The 25075-nt window shown below is 39.6% G+C and overlaps 1 protein-coding gene across 5 annotated transcripts in view; it reads right to left on the bottom strand.

Moving 5' to 3' along the window:
• Positions 1–25075, bottom strand: part of SLAIN1 (SLAIN motif family member 1) — a 93365-nt gene that overhangs the window by 34699 nt on the left and 33591 nt on the right. For 3 of the 5 annotated variants that reach the window (XM_064645946.1, XM_064645951.1, XM_064645950.1), the window contains 3 exons: positions 19028–19192; positions 16794–17091; positions 11052–12682 (listed from right to left, as the gene is read on the bottom strand). In XM_064645946.1, coding sequence (XP_064502016.1) covers positions 12607–12682; positions 16794–17091; positions 19028–19192 — 539 coding nt within the window. In that variant the 3' untranslated portion in view covers positions 11052–12606. Of the gene's footprint in view, positions 1–11051; positions 12683–16793; positions 17092–19027; positions 19193–25075 lie in introns of those variants that run through there. The other 2 variants (XM_064645949.1, XM_064645948.1) reach the window with 1 other exon arrangement.

Genomic DNA, 25075 nt, shown 5'->3' with positions numbered 1-25075 from the left:
TTTCCCTCTTCTTGTTACATTTTGAAATAATAACTCTTGTAAGATATGCTCAGCAAAAAAAAAAAAAAAATCCAAGCAGAAACCACAGGTTCTATCTGCTGATGCTAGTTACTACCATCTGCATAAAGGTTTGCTATGCTGAGTACATCTAACAGCTGCAGCCTCCTCCAAGGAAGTAGCAGTCAAAAAGACTCTTACAACAGATGCATTTCAGATTCTCCTGTTGAACATGATCCTTTCGGTGGCAATATGCGCAGCCTGAATCTACATTTTGTACCTACATTTGTCATGACTGCTTTACAATAGCATATTTGGTGATTTTTTCCAAGCTTATTTTTTTAGAAATAGAGTCAATAAGAGGACTGTAGGCATTTAAACATGGCAATTCCTGCATTTAAGAACTGTTTCATCTAAAACACAGAAATAGTTGCAAGAGAAAAACAACCAATCAAACCAAACCAACACAGTGTTTCCTTTCCCTTAACTACTTGCATTCAAAGCTATGCACCAGTTATTCTCTCTCTGGCCTGAATTTTCCGGTAGTTTCTGTCCAGTTTAATTGGAGAGGTGGAGGGAACTTCATGACAGTGGCACTCCTTTGGGACCTAGAAACCTGGTCTATTACTTTTTCAGGAAGCACTGGAACCATTGATAGCTGCATATAGGTTGTTATCTTGGAGGCTATCTTTTAGGCTGGTAGTTCTGTCCAGGTCTTGCAAGGCACATCTTTACTGCTAAATAAGACAGAATTTGGGTTAAGCAGCAAGCTCACAAATCATCCACAACATTTAAATGTTAGTTCACACCCCCTTTCATAAGTCTCTCCAAGATAAATTTAGTTCCACAGGAAGCCACCTCTCAGCTGTGCAGCCATGAGGCAGTTTGTCTCATTTGGCTTTGAGGTCAGGGATTGGCTCATGGCCTCTTTTTAATTAGAAGCGTAAACATCGCTTCAAAGAACATATGTGGGTGTCTAACCTCATTAGAGGATTTGTGGTTGTGAATCCCAAGTGAGCAGAGTCATCTTTGTTGAAGACTTAATTCAAGCACCTACAGTCTAGGAAAAGGGAAGGCTTCAATTAGCATTTTTTATTAGCTAGCCCTAATGGAAGCATTCCTCTGAGGTATTTCTCTCTCCCTTAGCAATTAGGATGCTTCCTTACTTTACTTAGTATTTTGGATTACCAACTAGGAGGACGAGAGTGCCAAAGGTAGACATCACATTTTTTACCATGCAGGCACTCACTTCCACAATGAGATCCACCCCTACACTCCTTCACGAAGAGTTTTTCTTCTAGAGGTTTTCACCAGGTTTAGACTTAATCTCTGCTCATTCAGTCTCTACTGATGCAAATCTAGATGAAGAACAGAAGCTTCCTGGTTAGAACTGCTTAGAAGCAGTTAAGAGCCCAGGCAGGACAGAAGCTCACACACTAGGAAAAAGAAGAGTGTCACAAGATTTTAAAACAACAAGTAATATCATCATATGCCTTTTCCCCTGCTGTTTTTCAAGTCACCAGAGATGCTATCACTACTGCTTTTTCTTCCCCTTTAAGGGGTCAACATCAGCTCAGGGATGACAACAATTGTGTGGTGGTTGGCTCAGAGTCCTTGATCTCAGAAATAATACTTCAAGACCAGCTCCTGGGTAAATCTAAAAAAGGAGGATGCCAAAAAAAGTTGCCAGAGACCTTTCCTTTTCAAATACATATTTGAACTGCTCTATAAAAGTACACACAGTTTGTTTTGTTCAGTATTATGCTGGTTTTTAACTTGCTTTTCGGACTCTTAAGCTCTTCAAGGCAGGGACTTGTTCCTGATTTGATCCAGTTTTATCTCCTGATCAAGGCCATGTGCACAACAGCTGAACAACAGGCCCAATTTTGCAGTAACACTGCCCTGAATATCAGAAAACAGGATGGTATTTTTGTTCACAGCTATTGTAATACACAAAAATACCCAAGTGTTTGGATTGCAAAGAAAAGTGCATGCATAACCAACATATATCATCAGAACATCAAGTGCTCTAGCCCAGATGCTCTGGCTCACTATTACACTTGTGAACCACCATAATATAATGTAATATAATAATAAATACAGATGAACCACAACTGTCCCAGTTTTCTACCATTCTCTCTCCTTCCCTCAATCTCAATGGCTGGATTAGCAGAGGGCACATATATGAGTGGATACTAAAGGACACTAATTTTTCATTTTAAGCTAAAATTTTCTACTACCTGAATTCAGATCATACGTGTATCATCTTGAGATTAGCTCAGTTGGTTAACAGCATGGTGCTAACAATGCCAAGGTTGTGAGTTCGATCCCTGTATGGGTTATTCACTTAAGAGTTGGCACTCAATCAATTATCCTTGTGGGTCCCTTCCAACTCAGAATATTCTGTGATTCTGTGACCTTGTCTAACATCCCAGAAAAGTCAACTGTTCTTCAGGATAAGAATCAGTATGTGTGAGATAAGGATGAGCTATATAGACCACTTATAGTGCATTTAGTGTCTCTGGATATCTTCTAATCTACCTCTCCGTTTACAGCTCAAAGGAAACAGCATAGGGACAATAAACTGGCTCACAGTTGTGGCTTTTTGACTGTGGCTGCATATTACAGTTCAGTACCTCTTACAGAAGTCTCCTTGTCTTCAAATGAGTACTATTTCCTTCAACAAGCTTTATTTCTGATTCTCTTTTTCCCCTTTACTTTCACTTGTGTTACTCTTATTGTGTTGCATGACACAAAGATACAAAACTTTCATCAGGATACAGAACAAAGAACAAAACTTAACAAACCATACATAGTTATTTCTTTATGGATACCTAAACTTTCACCAAGCCTTTGCTCACTGACTAAATGCACTGACAACACAAAGTAATCCCATTTACACAGCACATATCTGTACAGAAATTTATTTTCAAATCTGAATTATGAAGTTCTACTATTCCACTGCTTTCCTTCATTGCTAAATAGTTACCTCTGTTCAACAGAATCAGAAGTTATTTGCTTCACTGTAGTTCCCATAAAACCTAAACAATAACTCCGTTATGCCAGGCTCTAGGAGTATATGGTAAGTTCATTAAAGCAAGGACTGTTTAAGCAGAAACTCAACCATGAAAGAATACAAAAATGACCAGCTCTAAAGAAAATGTTTGGAGAAAACAATCCAGGTTTTCTGACTTCCAGTTTACCGTCCTGACTGCTCCTGTCTCGGAATCAGCTCTGCAATTCTCTTGCAGCTAGAAGAGTTTTGTTCATATGACAACGTGCACATAGTTCAGGCAATCCCCTCACCTAGACTGCCACTTACTTTGGACAAGGTTTTTTGGCTTTATTCCATGAAGTCCAATTTGCTTCCAAGCCCACAGACATTACCACAGCAAAAACATTTAATCCCATTACTCAAGTGTGGGCAAGTCAGGCAGGTTTTCTGGTAGTAGTGAGGCTTTAAGAAAACACGTTCATTTTTACTGCTTTGTGATTCTGTCTGCAGGCTAACACATGCCGTGGGAGTTTTTCCCGTATCTTTTTTTTCTCATGGAGGAAAGGGGGAAAAAACCCGCAAACTATTTCACAAAAAACTTAACTGCTCTGTGGAACTAAGGAAAAGTTTCGAAACAGAGGGCAAAACTGCAGTTTACTGCTTCACAAAGGATTAAAGGAATGTACGTAAGTTCTCCTCAAGAAGATGGCCTGCTTTTATGTAAACTGCCTTTCATCTTATCATATATTGTTCACACTGAGGATATAAAGTAGACAGGATATCAAGTGAGGCTACAAAATGATGCAGAAGTAAACAAGGCTCTTTTTAGTAGTTTATGTTCCAAAACACTACTGAAATGCTCCAATGTTTCCACATCTCCATCTCTTTCTCGGAAAAATACTTGTGCTTATGTAAACCCAAGAAGCACCTGTAATTTATATTTTGAAGCAGGACATGAATTTCTTGAGCAAACTGTTGGTTTAGTCTATATGGAGGCAATAAGCCTACTCCTGGGAATGATGCTAAGGTTTTCCATGATGGAGTCCTCCATAACGTAAATGCCCCGAGTGTTGTTTTTGCTATTCTATACTATAAAGTTAACTTGGATTTTTTTGAATACCTGAGACTTTTCAATCAATATTGGCATTTATACTCAATTCTGTATAAGGCGACTGGGTGTCAGGGAAAATGATCACCCCAATTGTCTGGAATAGCTTGTCAAATAAATAGAACATTTCTTCCTGTTTTCTTTGGAAAATGTATCATCGACAATGCAAAACAATTTAAACCACTAGTTTTAACAGAATGTTCTGTGCAGTGAGTTTGGAATTCCACAAAAAAACAAAATATCCATGCCCAGACAGAGAATTTTATTCCAATCCATTTTCACTCAATGCCATTGTATAAACTGCTTTCTGAATAGACTTCAAGATGTTGACAGTAATGAAACATCACTTTAAATGGGACCTTGGTAAGACAGTATCAGGAAGACAAATTTTTCCCAGAGTCTAATTTCAAAGGTGCTAAAAGTCTTACAATTTGAGCTAGATGCAGTGGGAGCTGCAAATACTCAGTGCTTCAGAAAAAGATGCCCATGTTGTCAGACTGTGCATAACTATATTTGGCTCTTCATCAAAGAGCATCACTCAGCTCACTCACAAACAAAGCCACACATCTGTTATCAGCCATCAGCTACCAGGCTGATAGTACTGAACTAGGTAAGGCAGATGCATGGTCTCCTTCTACCCAACCCACCCAACCACATATCTCCATCTGCATGAGACTAGCCAAAGTAATAAGGTATCTTGAGAAGCAAGATAAGCTCCAATAACACTCAGCATAGCTTCTGGATCAGACTTCACTTATATCAACCAGATGAGAGCATACTTAAAAGGACTCAAGCCCATCTGCACCCACCCAAGTAGCTGCATCTGAAAATTAAGTGGGATGAGCCCATTGTATATCATCAATGCTGTTTCACGTTGGTTGAAAAGATCAGCTGCTAAGTGTTCCTTTTTTGTAGGCAGAAGTAGGTTGTCTAATGTGAATTCAGATCGAGTGAAGAGCAACACTCTATTTTATCTGTTGCTTTTTTCCTTCTCTCATATATAGAAAAATTCTTTCCATTGAACATGTATACATAATCAGAGCTGCATAATTTAGTGCAGTCAGGGACTGCCCAGAAAAACATGGATTAAATCAAAACACATTTTCTTTGGCTTAAAAAAATCACTTTTTCTAAATTGTTCTTTTCTTCTGAGTTCTTGAGTTTTCATTTCAACTATTTACATTTTAAAGGAACTGAATGGGGTATTAGCAACATTATGTAAAGAAACTGGATTATATCCTGGTGCTGGCATTGGAATACCTCAGTTTTAGAAACAGTGTAAGTCTCTTAAAAAGGTCAGTAATTCATTTTGCTAAAATGAATTCAACACATTCGTACTGACTCAATGAAATTCATACGATAGCAAAAAGCACATATCAAGGCTATCCAAAAAGTTAGTATAACCTCCTGCAGGAAGGGTTGAAAAGCAAAGTCACAGAAACATACCAGTATGTTCTCTTTTCTATTATTGCAAAAAATAGTTCAAAAAATTCCAGTTTAGCTGTATTATAGTTGACATCCACATCATGTTTTCTGCTGCTTCTATTATCGAAAAGTTCAGTCTCAGATAGAGTTAATATACCTTGTTTAGTAACATCTGTGTGCAGACTGCAAAGTATGAAGGTTGGCTGGATTACTAGAGCTCAATTTGGGAATTTGGCCACAGGCTCATTCCTTCTATAGGTCTGGCCACAAAGACAAAGGAATATTTTATTCTTCCAGGGAAACAACAGAAATCTCAGGGGCAAGAAGTGAACAGAAACAAAGAAGAAATATTATTTTATTTTTTTTCTTAACAAAGAAGAAATATTATATTCATTCTTCTAATTAGAAAAAGTAGTCACAATAGAAAAATACAACACTAAATGTATGGGCATAGGGAAAGAGCTCTAGAGAGCAGAAAGATTGTGTATGAAAAGGCAAAATATTATCTTTTGTCTGTGCTCACAGAACAAAAATAATGTTTGAGTATCATCTAGTGGGACTCTGCCCCAGGAAGTAGCTCTTTTAAGCATTCCATCTTAGCAAGCAAAGAACATCTGCTCTCTGGTACCTCCGCATAGGGCAGTGGACAGCCATGGACATGTGTCTGGGTACCAGGTGTGCAGCCGGTACTGTGCTCCTGGAAAGCAGTGGGGCTGCTGCAGAGCAATGGATCTGCACTGCAGATCCACACTGCATGGCCAAATCTACTCCGTGCTTAGGAGTCACAAGGGGATTTTTCTGCCCAGCCACAAGAACAACTTACACAGCTCAATCAGTTTCAGATGTTCAACTTCTTTGCAAAGAGGCCTGAATTCAGCAGAGCAGCAGCAAATACCTAATGAGAGAGTTGACGGTAGTAACAGTTACCTTCATTTTTTGTATTTGTCACATTTTTCTGCAAGTAAGACTCATTTAATGGTTTATGAACATTATCTATTGTCTATCTACCTGTAGTTTCATAAACTTTTGACAGCTGCATCTGGGAAATGTGCTCATATTTTGACTGTGTTAGATACCAAGCCTCTCTCCACCTGTAAAAAGTCAAGATAGATAGTATAGAGATTAATTTTTGAAGTATTTCTCTGCAAAAAGTTTGAAGCTCAACTATCATTCAACGTCCAAACTTCTTAACATGTAGGTGTCAAGAGCCAATTCTGTACATCTGTCCATTGTTCACACGAACCAGTGGAAGACAAGACTACCAGTTGCTTTTACAAGTATCTATGCCTCCCATCATTCCATACCCTGCTCAAGGTAGTGCATGAATTAAGAAATGTGCTTAGTACTTCTTTAAAGAAATGTAGTAAGAATCATGCAATCATAGAATCATGAAGGTTGGAAAAGACCTCCAAGCTCATCGAATCCGACTTCTGACCTAACACCACCATGCCAACTAAACCATAGCACTAAGCGTCACATCCATTTTGTGAACGCTTCCATGGATGGTGACCCCACTACCTCCATAGGCAGACCATTCCAATGCCTGTAAAAAAATTATTCCTGATGTCCAACCTGAATCTCCCCTGGTGCAGCTGGAGGCCATCTCCTCTTGTCCTGTTGCTCGTCGCCTGGGACAAGAGGCTGACCCCACCTCACTACAACCTCCCTTCAGGTAATTGTAGAGAGCAATAAGCTCACCCCTGAGACTCTTCTTCTCCAGGCTAAACAACTCAAGCTCCCTCAGCTGGTCCTTGTTAGACTTGTGCTCCAGACCCTTCACTGGCTTCACTGCCCTTCTCTGGACACTCTCCAGCACCAAAATGTCCTTCTAGTAGAGAGAGGCCCAAAACTGAAACGAGAATTCAAGGTGTGGCCTCACCAGTGCCACATGGGAACAATCACTTCCCTAGTCCTGCCGGCCATACTATTTCTGATACAAGCCAGGATGCCATTATCTGTACTGGGACCAGTGTTATTTAATATCTTCATTAATGATACAGATGAAGGGATTGAGTGGACCCTCAGCAAATTTGCAGATGACACCAAGCTGAGTGGTACAGTTGACACACCTGAAGGACAGGATGTCATCCAGAGGGACCTGGACAAGCTCAAGAAGTGGGCCCATGGGAACTTCATGAGTTTTAACAAGTGCAAGGTGCTGCACCTGGGCTCAGGCAACCCCTGGTATCAATACAGGCTGGAGAATGAACAGATTGATGCAGCCCTGACGAGACGGACATGGGGGTGCTGGTGGATGAGAGGCTGGATAGGATCCAGCAAAGTGCACTTGCAGCCCAGAAAGCCAATTGTATCCTGGGCTGCATCACGAGCAGTGTGGTCAGCAGGTCAAGGGAAGGGATTCTGCCCCTCTACTCTGCTATGGTGAGAGCCCACCTGGAGTACTGCATCCAGCTTTGGGTCCCCACCACAGAAGACATAGTGACATCAATCTATGATTATACCAAAATCAGCATTTGGGCACCAAAAGACTCTTTTTTGTTTGTTCATGGATAAGGGATTTGTAACACTGAAGTCATTTAAATGATTATGGCTTATACAAAAGGGGAATGAGGTTTCAAGAATAAACCTACCTAATCACTCCCTTCCTTCCTTCCATGAGATGCTTTATATAAAGTATTGTTGAACTGTACGTTTAGAAAGATAATCTCCTGGGCCTCTTTAAGTCAAAGCCAATCCCTTGAATTGCCCTTGAAACTAATGGGCAACTTGGTGAGATCTGAGAGCAGGGGTCCCCTACTCCACTGACATTATTTTGGATTAAGTATAACTTCTTACCTGGCAAGGTAACAGCTGTAAGTCTCAATGATGAAGACAAAAGATGCACTGAAGACCTGCTCCCCAGGCTGGTGAGTGAGCAGAAGAATAGCTGGGTGGGATCTGCAGGTGGATGGCCAAGAACTGCACAAGCCAAACAAGCATGTGTAGTCACTGAGGTTACAAGAAAGGTGTGAATCTCTAGAAGCATAGATGAGGGGGAAAAGATGGCTGAGCAGATGGGCTGGTCAAATGGGAAAAAGAAAACTAAACTAGACTAGTCAGAATATACCCTTTTCACCTCAATGGTGACAGAAAAAGTGATCTTGCTTTAGTCATTTCTTTTTTTAACCAGAATTTCTGAATAAGTAAGTCATGCCTGAGCATTAAACACCACAGATCCGCTTCCAAGAGAGTGTGTTACTGCTCCGATTCTTTTTAATTAGGAAACCTCACCAATCATTCATAGTGGATATTTAAGTAGTGTTTTTCTGTATAAAAATGCTAATTTTTAGTATGTGTGTTATTATACAGGCATTGTAATAATGGGTCTGAGATCCTACCAGGCTTCATGCTGTAAAAACACAAAGGAAAAAGACAGGAGTCCATGTCTCCAATGACTTGCAATTTAGGTATAGCAAAAATCACCAATGAAAAGAAATGATGAAGCAGCATTCATTAGTGGGCTCAAAAGCAGAAGATGACAACACTGGCAATTTATCTGTTGTCCTGCTTTAAGTGGTACTGTATCAGAGAAAGAGCCTCGTAAGAAGGAGAATTAAAAACGGAGATGTGTAGGGGTCCCCTACAGTGAGGGGCAACACAAAAGGGTGCCAAGAGGTGATTTGCTTGCAGCAGGCACAAGACAGGTTGGCATCATGGACTTTGATATGGGAATTCACTTCAACACTCAATGAGAAACTAGAAGTGGGATGGGAAAGTGTCCATGGCTATGTAAAAGATTACAAGTAGATCACAACTCAATTCTTCTTGACAGAGGGAGGAAAATCAGTAGCAATACACAAGAAGTGGTCAAAGCAGTGACATGGTCAAAGCAGGAAGACAAGAAAATTATCAGATCGATTTGGACAGATCTCACAGGCTGAAGCCACTATAAGGCCAAAGATGACTTCAGGTGAGGAGGTAACAAACAAATTTCATCTATAGGGATGAAAAAAGAAACACGTATCTTCAATATATAATGCGGGACTTTGACTTAACCAGAATATTAGACTGTAGAAAAGTCAATGACAGTGCACAAGTTATGGGGCTGAATGATTGGATATGCAGAGGTTTTATCCCCGGTGGCTAAAAAGGGAGGGGAAAAGACCTTTGAGAAAAAGGTTGTTAACACTCAAACAGTAGCTCAAGAGCTAAGCCCAAGACTACAGTCCAGACAGAAGGAGTTAGATAATTTTTGGGATGCAGCAACAAGGAGAAAGCAGTGCGATATGCATTCATGGACCAAAAGAGAAGAACCAAAGAGAAGGGAGAGAGTTCTCAAATGCTCCCTTACACTTAGACATTAATTTTTCATTGTGAAAAATACGTCTGAGTCCTTATTTTTAAAGATAACTGTGCGGTCTTGCTGTTTCCCATTGCCTTGAAGGAGATCCTACCTCTCACAAAACTGAGCCTGACAGAAGTGGGTTTGTGTTGCATATTCCACACAGTTTGCTTCCACTGAGATTGTCATGAGATACGTGACACTGTGCAGGAGTATCTGGTTCACTGATGCTAATCTCAGGGGACACAGCCAGCCCCACCAGCTACAGGCAAACAGCAGCGGTATCACAGCCCACAGCTGAAACAAGTGTGATTCTGTCGATTCTTAGATCAAGCTGCTCATACCTTGGGTTTCCTCCTAAAGTCTGATGGCACATGACAGACACTTGACAAAAACCACTTAAAATAGCAAAGCTATAAGGTTACCAAATCCTGACATGACGTATTGCAAGGGAACGGGATAACTAAAAAAGCAAAACAACTGCATCTTCTCAGAGAGCTCATAATATCCAAGATGCTTGACTCTCTAGTTCATGACACATGCTGTAGTGTGAAATTTAAAAATGCAAATCACATTCGAGCACCTTCCTTTAACATGGCATCCATCACACACAGACAACACTGGAAAAAAACATATGCACCGGCTTCAAACCAAGAGCCTGGAAAAGAGAAGACCTTTAGCAACCGAAAGAAAATATTTTCAAAGTATATACTGCCCTCCTGTGTACAACTCGGTATTACCTCCAACAGCTGCTACCTATTTCAAAAATTGACAATAACATAGTGCTGTGGTGTTCCAGATAAAGGAGGAACAGCAATAAAATCCTGGCAGGAGTGAACAGAGTGAAGAGACAGTTCAGACCAGGGCTGCTGGCAATGAGAAGCAGCTAATCACTGCCACTGGTCTTCATCCACCTTTTATGAAGATCATGTTAAATCCCTAGCACCAGAAGCCGGGAGAGCTTATTAATTCAGGAGGTTCTACAGACCTCCTCCTCAGAGGCAAAACGCAAAGCACCCCCAAGCTGGCTCTGAACCCTACCACAGTCAGTCTGTGAGACAAACCATTCAAGACAACAGAGACTGTCCACAAATGACTGACTGCTTTAACCATCAGTAATTTCTTTCAATTAAAGCTTGTAATGAATATGATAAGTTTGGCATACTTCTGCTTAAATACTTACCTCTGCAGAGATAATTTCTTTTTTGGAATATTTCAACAGTGCTGCTTTTTTTTTTGGGGGGGGGGGGGGGAAGATTTTAACTGGATTAAAAGAACTACAGTATGAAAAATTAACTCTTTATCTCTGTTGAACAACGTTATGCTGAACAGGGGTACTACCGCACTACCATGCATCACTTCTCAGTGTAATACTCACCACTGAACACTTCCCCTTTGCTTTTTATTTCACCTTGTCCTTTTAAGAAAAGCAGGTCCTCAAGCAAATTCAGAGCCATAGTAATAGATTCACCTGGTACCCAATCTCTGTTTCCCATTGCAAGTCACATTTGCACTTGCAGAATCTAAATATTAAATTGAAAAAAACCCTTAAGATAAGAATAAGATTGATTTGAAAATAATACATATTTGTTTTCTAGGCATACCATGGCTTCATAACACAATTGAAAAAAAAAAGAGTTTTTCAGATTACTCAGTTACTATTTGCAAAAAGTCCAGTATACTCTTGATAAAAAGTAAGTAAAAACTTCAGGAGCTAAGTAGATGACAGTTGCTAAATTCTGACAATGTTTACATTGCATACTCAAGAAGAGCATTATTGCCGAAATAGATTCTTTATTTCCTGAAACATTCCAAAACAGCAGTATACACAGTTGTAATCAAATATTAAGTCATATGCCATTGTAAGAAAGCATTGATTAGTGCAATTGAATTTTGTAAAAGGTCTATCAAAAAGATTTATTCACATTAAAACTCACTTTCCATAAGCAACTGTTAATAAAACATTACAATTTTATTCTTTGTAATAAAGTACTGAAAATCAACTGTAGTTTTAGAGATCACTGTATCTTTGTAAATGCAATGTGACATATGCGGCCATTTTAAATACAAAACACTATGACAATAAATTAAAAATTGAACAAATGGTGAAGGACCAACAAAACCATGCTGACCCAGCTGGATGACAATTTCCAGTGAATGCTACCTTTCTTCTGTGCTTCTGCAACATAAATATACTGCTTTGTATTGCCAATGGTAAGATTTTGTAAGATATGTTCCTAGCGCTAAAAAAGTACATTGCCCAAAAAATATTATTTATGGCACAGAAAAGTTAAATTATCTCTCTGTTGTTCAAGGTTCAGGCAAGTTAAAATGAACTTAAGTATACAAAATAAAATGTACTGGAAACACTAGAAAAAAATTCAAGCACATACATAAGTACCCCCAAATTCAAAATAAAATGCATGATGCCTTTACACTGAATAAATTATCTCAGAACTTCAGTATGGCAAAGCTGCCCAAAAGCATAATCTCCCAGTTCCTTCCAAGGAAATATTTTTGTACTTTGCACACATTTAGTACTCTCTTCAGTTCCAAATGCCAGTGCTGCCATTGTTAATCTGATAACAGTGCAGCTGTTCGGGTAACTGATTAAGTGCAACATTTAGTATTTGATAAGATGTTCATTTTTAAAAATGACATTACATTGTAGATGGTTACATATTAAGATCCTGGGGGATATAATACTGTACGACCCTCCTTTTCCAAATCATTGTTACCCAGCCAGCTGGGTAATGAAATCTGCATTATTTGTTTTCCACTGTTGATGGGCATCCTTCATCAATAGCAGCCATCTCTCCAGTTCCCATCCCGTATTGTGCTGAGTGATGAAAGTGGCTTTGGAGGCTGAAGAAAACTGTATTAATCAAATGATAGGAAAAAAAAATGACAAAACAAGTCATATTTCATGTGAAAGATCAAGGTAACAAACATCATTTACTTCTGCAGTGACACTGGCTCTGGGGCTTGCTCAGAGACATCACTCTGGTATATGTCTGGTTACACGTTAATGCACATGTAAAGATCTATGGTGAAATCAAGGTCACTTCCAATAAGACCCCATCACTGTTAATGGTCTTAAGAGCATAAAAGATTTGTAAAAAGGAATTAGGAGAAAAACTGTAATCATGCATGAGATGCCTCTAAATGGGAAGATTTGTTTTTTCAGGGCTAAAGACAAAAAAAACTTATTTTTGCCACTATGGGCAGCAGACATCTAATGGAAAACTCTCTCCAAAAAGTTGTTGTGCTCAGCATGCTCATGAAAAACCAGGACTTTATAAAAACACTATGCAGGCACTAAAGAATTTTATCAGTTGAACAACTCTACCAAGTTCTGCTCCGGACCCTCTTATCCAAGACACATAATGATGGGTTTCCATCCCACAGCCACAGTCAAGAGAGCCACCAGCTCCAGCACTACCATTTCTGCAGGGAACTCACTGTCCTCTGGGTCCCCACCCTCACACCTGGGCTGCATCTCTCATTCATCAATGAGGAGTTACAAAATGCTTGCTGATCATCTTCCAAACCCTCTAGGTACTACTGAGGCAACTATTTCAAATAAGACTAAAAAAAGGAAAAACAACCATCTGATTTGATCCAACTGCCAACTCACTGATGACAACGCAGGCTCTGCCTCTAATTTGCCACAACCATAATTTTGTTACACTAGAATTGGCTGAAAATAATGTATCTCTACTCTGTGAAACTATTTCTCACAAAACCAAATCTGTGCCTTGTTTTCACATTACTCTGCTTTTGCTATAAGCTACTGATGCCTCCTCTCCCTTCCAAATGCTTTTGGCATTAAAAAGGCAGAGGTATGTTGTAAGGTATGTTGAAAGGCAGGCAGGCAGTCAGCAGAGTAGCTTCTTGCCTCTCTGCTATAACTGCTTTTTTAGTGGCAAAAACACTGCACTTAAGTAAAAACAGTTAGTTACACTTAAGATTCAGCCAAGCTGCTTTTATGTAGCTCCACTTTGCTGCAGCATCGCTTATCTTTGATATAAATCCAGTTAACTTGAGACATAGAACTGTTTTCTGCAACTGCTGCCTTTTTTTTTCCAGAAAAAAAAAAAAAGAAGAAATTATGTTTAATTATCTTCAACAAAAAACCACAACAAACAAAACAAACAAACAAACAAAACCAAACCAAAACAAAAAAAAAACAGAGAGGGTAAAAGTAAAGAATAATTAAGTTCAAAACAGCTGTCAGTTGTAAGAATACTTCCATGTATCCAGAGCTGAAATCTCTGCTACAGGGCACTGGACAAGAAAATGTGCCAGCATTGAAAACCATTTTAAACAAGTACAAGGTGTCAGTATGATGTCACGTGCTTTGAGACAACAGTTTTGGAGGGTCTGTAGTCCATTTTTACTTTTCCATCACCAGCTGGATTGCAGTGACTGACTCCAGTGCAAGGCAGCAGGAACAAGCTAGCTTTGGCTCTACAAGTGTGCTTACACTCCTTCCATGCCTGTGCCTGGTAACTGGCATGATCCAGACCCTGAGCTGCTGATTGACTTCCTACCTTTAGGCAGACCCTGTCTCATCTGTGGACTCATCTGGATACTGGGACTGTTGGTTGACCCTGGTCACCACCAACGCTGCTTTTGCTTGGGCACTGTGGGGCAGCCTTAGCTGTCCCACTCAGGTCCCAGCTCACCTTACCCTGTGAGAAGCTGCTTCCGCTGCCTCTCACACTGCAGAAGGTTAGGAAGTGGAGAACTGGAAGGTAGGGGTCTGCAAGAAGCCCCAGGCATGGAGCTGGAAAAGGCTGAGGGTTGTGTGGATCCACTTTAACAGGAAGGAAAAAAAAGCTGCTGCCTTACCTGTAAGGCTAAGAGATGGATGTTACCATCACAATTTCTTTACACTACTTGTGGGTGCATGAATCTCTGATGGCAAGCAGAAAATTTTTTTGGCCAAGTTAATTATCTTGGCTGTTATAATTTTATTTTACAAATTATTAAAAGCACTCCCTCATCCTTTGTTTGATTCTATGCAGTAAATACTGAAGTTCCCTAATGTAACCCCTATAAAATGTGTCTATATATATATAATGTCTCTCTCTCTATATATATATAATCTGTATTCTGTTTTAAGAATCTAGAATACCAGTAACATAGCTACTTAACAGTCTGGCCATAGGTACGAAGACACAAATGTGCTCTGAATGTGCACTTCTCCCTGAACATCTGATTTATTCAAAAAACTCAAAAGACTTGTTCTGCTTTTAACCAAGTCATGACTAAAAACACTGTTTGATTCTGAAAGAATTTTAGAGTCTTGAACTGATAATCAGAAATATCATTCCTTAGAAATGACAACAGAGATAAAAACCAACAGGGAGAAAATCTGCCTGATGGCTGAATGCCCTCCAAGGAAAGTCCACATGAACTGAAACCACCTGTATTTTTCCACATGCACCAATGAAATTAAATGAGGGTATTAAAGAACTGTATGCTGAACTCCAATCTACCTGTGCTTTTTGAGTCCTATAAACTTGTCATTCCCACAGTGCAAAGACCATCCATCTTCAAGGATCACTGGTTTGGCTCTATGGCAACATATGATGCTGCTAAGGTACATTTGAAGGAAAGAAGACAAGAGCCCAGACTTTTTGGACTATAAATAGCTTTCTTACTGATTTGAATCAGCTTCTAATAAAAACAAGTGTTGAGAGTACAGTGTCTCACCCTCCCACTGAAACGTCTTAATTTTGTTTTTCTTTAATATTGTCTGAAAAGTTACAAAATAGCAAGGGACTTTCTCGCAGGTTGCTATGAAAGATTCAAGAGCTCTCCAGAAGAACATGAAGTTGAGGAAAGGAAAAAAAAAAAGGAAAGAAAACCCTCTACTATAAAGAACTCTAACTGAGAAAGTTCCAGCTGAGAGGAAAGGAGGTTATAATAGAAATCTCACGGTACAGTCTTCATCAAAGAAGAAACCTGACAGCTCTTTATCAAAGTTTCACTGCAGTTGGTCAAAATCCGTTGTCAGTCACATCAGTGTAATCTCCGAGTAACTCAACCAAAGAGAGAATGCGAACAATTGAGCTTATTCTGGATATAGCTAGTATGTAGTGAAAAGTATAAAAATGATGAGAGCTAAACAGTGACAGTTCATCCAACAGAAAACGAGGTGGTCACACAGCAGGCCCTCACAAGAGGAGGGATGTGTGCAATGGGAAGAAACCATTGGAAGAGTTAACACAAGTTGACAGAGGTTTTCTTTGAGAAACTTCATCACCTATTAATTACAGAACATGCAGCTAGAGTTTAACTCCCAGCTGTGATAAGGTGACTAAAACATAGTCTCCTTCCTCAAGCTTATTTTATTGCTTGATTTAAAAATAATTCATTTGGAGATTAAATTCTCTTGGAAAAATGCAAAAATGCATTTGCTTAACAGTACGGCTCATTCCAAGTATGTGATACTCCAGGATTCCCTATTTGCCTATTGTCTCCCAGCTAGAATGGAAAAAATGGTGGTTCAACCCAAGACTGTACTATCCAGGATATTTCCTTCCTCACAATGTGTAATGTCACAACTCATATTTTTACAGTCTACTGCCATTTACAACAACAAGGATGCAATTCTTTCTACTCTAAGATTTGCTCATTCTGTGACACTGAAATAGCAGTTGGCACATGTCTGGAAGAAGGTAAGCCACATATGTTCATGATATGAGGTTTCTGTTTGGTTTGATTTCTTATTCATGAGTGGCAATCCATTCTTATTTATATATGATTGCACAATATCAATTATCATAGTTTACTAAGGGCTACCAGCAAGCACTGTCCCTCACTATTTCTGGCAAGAAACCTTTGCCCATTCAGTGACGCCCCACTGGTAGACAGAAACTCTTATGTTTTAGAGCTTCATGTGCAGGAAGAAAACAAAATCCCACAATTTCAGCCTAAGCCATCCCCACAGGGACAGAGGCCTGTTTAACTCTTACCTTCGAACTGGCTGTGCAATTTTACTTCTGGGAATGCCACTCCCATTGACGGCCAGCGATGGTCTCGGAAGAGCACTGCGCCCCACAAGCCCTTGACTGGCAGTCTTGTTTGGCATTGGGATCCCAGTGTTAGAATATAACTGCGAGTTGCTGGACACTGGAAGACTGCTACTGCTACTGCTACTACTACCTTGTACGGTTGGGCTTACGTAGGCAGTAGCTTTGAGAGGCTGTCTGACAGACACTGGAAAATGTCCCACACTGTGAACTCGGTGCTGAAGCTGTCCTGGTGATGGAACTGCAAAAAGTGATAGAAAAGGAAGTAAGAAGGTCACTATGCAACAAATAAGGCCAAGTAGCAATGTTTGTTTCTAGATAGATTGGAATAGGGATAAACACATCACTGTACCATTTACTTACTGACTACGAACTGCTCAAAAACCCCTTGGATCCAATGCTGAATCCAGTAACACTGCACTGAACTAAAATATTGTGTTCCGCCCCCATACTGAACAAAAATACTGGCTCATATTCATCCTTCTTTCTCCCCTCAAAGGGGTTTCATTAGCTGTTATAAGCACACTAAATCCATCTACACAATCAGAACTTTAAACAGGAGAAACTGCTAAAGGTATAAATTAATTAATTACTGTTAGATCATTTCAATTTTTGGAAGGTGGCTTGCAAGAACTACATCTTGCAAGAACCACATTCAAGCATTATGAAACATCAGAGAAGTCTAAGCTTTCTGTATAAAAACAATAAAAAGGCTATAAAAAGGTCTTAAATGTAGCAGCACATTCCAAGGCTGATGTTATGTAAACTATCATTTTAAATCAATGCTCTGAGTTCCAGAAGCTTTATATATACATTTTTCTATCCAATCCTGCCCTCTGGTGTACATTTGACATGCATCAGTTTCAGAGTCCATGTATCAAAAGCGAACTGTCAAAAGCCTGAAGCACATAAACTAACACAGCGTGTCTAGAGCAATCAGTTTTCAAGTCTTTGAAAAAGGACATCTTAAAATCATTTAAATTCAAATCAGCAGAAATTTCAGGGCTGTGATTCATTTAAACTATATTGGCAACATATTGTCAAGGAACTCTGATCATAACAGCTCCTTAAATACCCCAGTGCAACCACTTATTAGAAATGTTTTTTTTTTTTAAAATTACTTCAGAAAAATTACATTTTATATACACACAGATATATAAGAGCATAAATACACAGAGAAATAGAGATTTCTAAAATATTAAATAAAATTAAACTCTCAATGCAATACCATGCAAATTCATGTGGGAACCTGAACTACTTCCATTCTCCTATTCAAACAGGAAAAAAATACAGGAAAAAAATACAACAAAATAAATCCATCAGTCAAGAATATTTTCCAGAAAAGATATAATTTAGAAGTTTTGAAGACATTTGTAAATTCTGCTCAAATTTGAAAGAAAACACCTGAAGTTTTTTCCAACTTGTCCCTCCAAAGTCTCACAGGACATGGAAGGCATAGGTTAAATCCTTTCTTCTGCCTACGTCCAATGAAATACACTTTTTCCATTTCCTCTCAGAGTACCTCAAGCACTGTGCTAAAAAAGATGGGTTTGGATCTTGATCGATTTTGTTCACATTCTACATTAATAATTCAGCATCCACTAGATCAATACTCCTTTCATTTCCCCCATCAAGAAGACACCTAAATTAAACCAATTACAGTCATTTTAATTTCCCCACTCAACAAGTATATTATACTCAAGGATACAATGTTTACTACATTTGCTTGGAAGAAAGTGGCTCAAGTTCAGTAGGGGAGAGGTCATGCATTTTAAGATAGTATTTATACAGTGGACTGTAAACCCAACATTGCATACAGTATCAAGAAAAGCAGTTTTTAATTGTAGCACCAAAACTAAAAATGTAAACTTATGTGAATTAATTGGATTATTGGTGCTTCTACACTACTACTACTACTTATTATCAAAATTTCAGTTTTAAAGCTGGTGCAAGATGACTGGGCAAAGAAAAAAAAAGGTGAAGAAATGCTCAATAACAAGACTGGCAAAATTTGCTTTCAACAATAGTATTTTTGAAATCCTGAGTTATATTAAAATCTGGTGCAAAAAGAACAGTTTGCTTTTCATTTTTTCACAGAACAAAGGATCAGTGACTGAGACGTGTATTTTACCACTTCATCAATTCCTTGCATGCAGCCTAAAAACACAGGTACTTACTACTTGACTGCATCCTTGAAATCCCATTACTCGCTCCATGTAAATTGGAGTCAAAGCTCTGACTGTTCCTCACAGTGACGGGAGAACCAGCAAAGCCAGCATTACTGTTAACGGTGGGGGTACTTGGCATCCGAGTGAGGTTAGGCATGCTTCTTCGAAGTTTATCTGAAGCAAAAGAAGACAACATCCACAGTCAGGTCAGAATTTCCAACAAACACAAGCAGCCTCCAAGTAATTTCTGTAGAAAACCAAAGTTATAACAAATTACTTCAAAACAAAGAGAGGTTTTGTTCTGCAGGAGTAATATGAAAATGCTACTGACGGTCTAAAATGCTACTGACTATTTTTACACCACGATTATTCACAAGTAATTTTAAAGACACCAAGAAGCAGTACATTTGCAGAATTGCAAGGATTTAAACAATAAAATGTCATAATAAGGGTAAGTTTCACACAGATGTGTAAAGTAGGTCAGATGCGTTTCTTCGCAGAGAATACAAAAGCAAGGCTGCAGCGACAGTCAGACACAGGAATTTACACTCTGGATGTTTAAAGACTGGTGAGATGAATCCATTCTAAGTGACTAAAGTCTTGCTTTCAGGTGCCAATGAAATGCTAAAAAATTCCATTCAGAACCTAACCTTATTAGCATGTTAAGTTTCTGCAGGTGGCCATGTGCAAAACCTATAAAGTCTTGATGCTGTTCAGTCGCCTGGAGCACTGGGTTGACATCAGAATTTTCAAATCTCATGCTTCTCCCTCCTACCTCACTTGTGGTACCTGATTTGGTAAGCATTTTCAGAATCGGTCTGTAGGGCCTTCCACAAAAAGAAAGCTGCAAATGCCCCAAATGTTTCTGGGGCAGGTTCAACAGCTAAGGCAAGTGTCTTAAGAGGTCAGAAGACATCTGCAACTCCACTCACACTAACTGATGTGGAGAGAGAGAAGCTGAAACCAAGTCTGACATCTCAAGACTTCCCAACAACAACAGCATCAGGTAATGAGGTAAAGCTCTTTCGGTCTCTTCTGCTGCCGGGCCAAAAGGAGATGATTCAGGTCTGTATAATCAGAAGAGACTGGCAGGGGCAGAAAGGCACAGACTGAATGACCTGGTCTGAATTGCCTCCTGTGACATGACAGACTTCAGTAAATAACCGCTGTGGGGAAATAATGGGTCGTTTATTAAACTATCATTAACACACCACCAAAGGTTTGCCTGTTGGCCAGGCTGAGGAGCAGTGGTATGCCCTGCTGAGGTGGCTATGTCTTTCCTGGTACCATGGTCAGCATACAGGCCACCAGCTCCTGTTCCTGATGTAGGTTCCAGTGCCTGGCAGATGTTTGTCCTCAGTTCTTACACTGCAGCAGAAAGCAGGGGTATGCTTGTCTTGTAACAGGCAGCTACAACTGCTCTCTCCAACAGCAGCAGGGCATTTCCAGATTGATGTTTTGGTTTTATGCATAGGAACAATACATGACACTGCTTGGAACTGCTGGTATGGGTCGACCTCCTAGCTCATGCAGGGCAAGTTCAGTCCACAGAAAAAACATATTTATTCAGAAATCTCTGTTGCTCAGTCCACATAAATACATAACCTATTTAGCACCATCATGAGCTTCTCTAATCCTTAAAGCTGCTAACAAGTAAAAAGTAATACGAAGTGACAGTACAGTTCTATCTATGCAGGTTATCAGGAGTCACTAACAGTAACTTCAACATATGTGATGCCTGTGTAACTCCAGCAAACTGTGTTACAGCAAGGCTACATCATCTCCAGCGGGAAAAGGAAATGCAAGATCTGAATCCCGGGCCAAACCCTAATAAAGAACCACTTAAAGGGTAATCCTTTATCAAAGAGTTAGAGTTGTACTTTAGTGACTAATTACTGACACTGGTAGACTGAAACTGTCAATGGCATTGCAATGAACATTAGTAAAATGATTACCACTGTGGTTCAGTCAGGTGGTAAGTATTAATATCACTGATGAAACAATGATAAAAGTTATCAGGCTTCCAAAACTGTCCTGGAGATGCAAACAATGGCATCCACACAGCTACTGCATGTCTCTTTTTTCCAAAATACTCATGGATTTTGCAAACTGAAAAGGGAACTGTCCTCCTGTGATGCAATCCTTGGCCCAGAATGGCAGAAAATTCATGAACATGGGATGTCTGTAGCTACCGTTAATTCTAGCCTACCCTTTAAAGTCCTAGGTCCTGAAATCCTTGGTCAACACTACAGAACTTGGCAAAAAACGTTTGAGCAGCTGGATGGTGGTAGGGAAGATGGTACTGCATAAAACAGCTTTTCTAATATCATGTTGTATAGCAGAACTTCTTAAGACTCTACGTGCTCTTCAACTCAGGGACTGCATTAGCCACCCCAGGCACAACCTGCGCCTTCAACTGTCCAGTGGATGCAGCTACAACAGCAGATAAATAGGTACAAAAGTAGCCTGGATTTCCTCCATGTCAGGGGTGGCCACATCTTTTGCCTCCTCTCCATTAGTCCCTTCTTGTTCCAGCAGTCTGCTCTGCTGCTGATTCATTCAGTCCTCAGGCAGCAGATTCCTGCTGCACCTGCAAATTCTCATCCATCAATCAGCTGCATTACTTCTTTGATGGGTCCTTGTGTCTGCTGAGATAAATGGCCCTGAAAAGCAATGAAAATAGCAGGTCAGTTTTGTGTTTGGGGAAAACCCAGAAATGTTCGCCTTGATGGCATTTTGCAGCTTTCATCTCCTTGGATGATGCATCTTCTTTCATCTCTTTCTTGAAGTTTGTTCTGTCACCTGCTCCCCTCCTAAGAACTGTGGAAATAGTCTTACAGACGTTTTATTTGTAAATGAAATGCTGGCACTTGTGAGCTTAATATATGGAAGCAGAAGTAGGAGTTATGTGATTTAAATATTATTTCAGGCCACAGAGATGTGACTAGGTATAAGCTTGCTGGAAATATATAAGAAAACAAAAATATTTTTCCAAGCTGCCAGTAGCAAATGCTTCCTTTCCAGACCTCTTTGCTCTCCTGAGACTGATGAGAAAATTAACAGAAAGGAGAAGTGAAGGAGTAGAGTTGAGATGTATTCTCAGGTGAGAAATAATTTGCTCAAGTAGTCCTGTTTATGTTGAATGCTGAAATTTGCTACAGTTTCTGCTACCTCTTCTGCACTTATCTGGTTCAGTAGCAAACCTAAAAAAAACAAACCAGTTCCTTGCAGCTTGTTCTGTTAGGAAGATGTGGATAATAACACTAGGGATTAGGGACTCCAAAGGACCTACACCTGCTTCAGGAAACAACTGGAAGTGGACTTAGTGCCATGTTCTAGTTGACAAGGTGGTGATCAGGCGAAGGCTGAACTTGATAATCTCAGACATCTTTTCCAACCTAAATGATTCTGTGGTTCTACAGCATCCATAGTTACTGTGACCCATTAATTAGCCTCAACTATGATTAAGGCCGAAACCAAAATGATTCTTAAGCAGCAATGAAGCCACATAAAGCATCACAGATGACATCTTCACCTTTCCCAGCCTTCTCCGAGATATAATAGCATGACCTACAGACACTGTATTGCTGAAATATTTGAAGTGTGAAAAAAATTCAAGAATAGGTCATGCAAGGGGAGTTAATAACTCATTCCTGGTTACTATTACCTTCTCATAATAATTCATGCATATACACATGTGCTTGTTATTTCACGAGCATTCTTTAGGGGGCATACACTGCCCTTGTTTCACATATCTGCAGTAGAATGAAACACCAAAATCATCTACTCCATGTTTACACTTTTTCCCATATGTAGCATCCATGCTGAATTAGCCCACTGTCTACAGCACAAGAAAAACTGGGAATTGTGAAATACAGGATCGCCTGCCCTCAACGGAAAATGTGCATGAAAAGGCCATCCCCCAGCACAGATCATATTCACTACTGCTGAGAAACAGGTTGAAAAGGAGGCAGAAGTGTCCCTTATTTTGTAAAACATTCCACAAAATTACAGTGAAGACAGCAGTTGGCCTCTTACTCAGCTGCTTCAGTTCTGACTTTTTCCAGGAAGCTCTTCTCCTGATGCTATCTCTTCTCTGAAGTCAGATTGGGATCAGTGGCCCAGCTTCTTCCTGGCAGGAGACCAGAACAGGCAGCACCTGCCTTCTGTCTTCTGATCCCAGCACCGCTGGTGGCTGTCCCCATTCCACTGCTTCTTTATTTTCCCCTTCCCTGACCTAATACTATCACCAGCTGCAGATTAATGTCCATGCAGCACGCAAACAAACCTTGCCCTCGGAGCAAATCTGCCCCAGAAGAGGTGCACTCTTGGTGGGCTGCCAGATGGGGACTTCTGTAGCAGTTCTTGATAAGTATCATCTTCTATCTGCCAAGATACCTCAGCCAATGAGGCTCTCCTTGCAAGGAGGGCTTAAGATGACTCTACAGTGAAGTGTCTTAAAACACATCTTAAAACACATTTATTCCTTCATTGTTATTCTCTGCAAGTGTTGGCAATGTTTTATTTGAACAAAACGACTCATGAGCCTTGCCAAAAGTGCAGTATCATTAAGGAATGTCATACAATGAATAAGAATTATTATTGGCAATATATCACTGTTCGAGCTACGTTAGCAATTTCTTACACTTATTTAATTCCTTTACATAAACCCTGCAAATTCAATTCTGCCTTATCTGTATTGTATGCACAAATAAGCTGATGTAAAGAAGACCTGAGATCAGTACCTGCAGTTCATTTGTTATAGTTATAACATTTATGACATCTCAAACACACCACAGTCTCATTAATGGTCTGTGGAGTCATCAGCTGATACAATAGAGACAGTGGTAAAAATGCAAATATGGATTAAAAACTAAAAGTAAGTCCTGAAGTTAAGTGAGCGATGCCATTCTTTTATGATTGCCAATACCTACATTTCTCTAATGCCGAATGTTTTATTCAAAACTATTACTTCATCTCACCCTGGCTTCACATGCATATGTTTGCCACCACAGTCAGTTACAGCCAATTAAAGATTTTTCCATTATCCTTCCATGACTCCTCCCACTGATCATTATTCTCAATGTAACTTCAAAGGTAGCAAAGTAAGATTATTTTTCTTGTTTTCTTTAATAAAGTCCGCAACAATTTCCTAGAAAGAATTCTCCGTTTCTTACTGAACAAGAGAGGTTATGAGCAGAAAACCACTTCATAAATTAGTAAGAACAGACTTTTTCCCACCTCTTCAAACACACAAATCAATGTTAGTCTGCACTGAACTGATATATATCTAAACACCAATCTACTGCCCCTGAAATGCTGCTCTTCTGTATCTGCCTGCAGTTTGCTTTGAAAAAACCCAAACAACAAACAGAAACCACATTTGCAGCTTTCAAAATGAGGAAAGGGTGCAACAGCCCATAATGTTCATAATATTTTGCCTGAGAAATATTACTCCCCAGAAGAGCAGGCAATAAATTAACTCATAGCTAGTAATTTCTGGAAAATAAAAGCAAAATTTTTCAAGTGAATGGTATCTGTGGCCTGTTTATGAAGGTCTAAGCCAACAAAAATGCTGCATAACTTCCCTTTCTATCTCCCAACATATCTGCAAGCCCAGCAATACTGTCCCATTCTTGTACCTCACCTGCAAGAAAAATAACACTGAAATTAATATGGCATACATGCTGCACCAACAGACACCCACGTTGCTCTACCCTCTGCTAACATCAGCTTTTCTTATATACTGCCACTTGTCAATTATACTTCCACGACATGGCTTACTTTGAATGCAAGTGCTTTTGGCACCAACCTGTCATGTCTTATTTGTCAGAAAAGCAACATGCATACCTGTAGCACTATAAATAGCAACTGTGTGTTGTTTTGAACAACACGTTTATTTTCTTGCCCAAGGGTGAGCTGTAACCTGTAATGTTACAAACAAGACCCTGGCTGGAAATGGACTGCTTAGAATTAGCCTGGAGGAAAGACTGAAGAAATAAGAAAGTAAGACACAGCAGAAGGAAGAAAATCGTGATCGTAACAAGAAAAGAAAAG

The sequence above is a fragment of the Pseudopipra pipra genome, chromosome 2 (assembly GCF_036250125.1).
Source record: "Pseudopipra pipra isolate bDixPip1 chromosome 2, bDixPip1.hap1, whole genome shotgun sequence".
Lineage (NCBI taxonomy): Eukaryota > Metazoa > Chordata > Aves > Passeriformes > Pipridae > Pseudopipra > Pseudopipra pipra.
The sequence above is the reverse complement of the archived record's forward strand: the minus strand, read 5'-3'. Positions and strand labels throughout refer to the sequence as shown.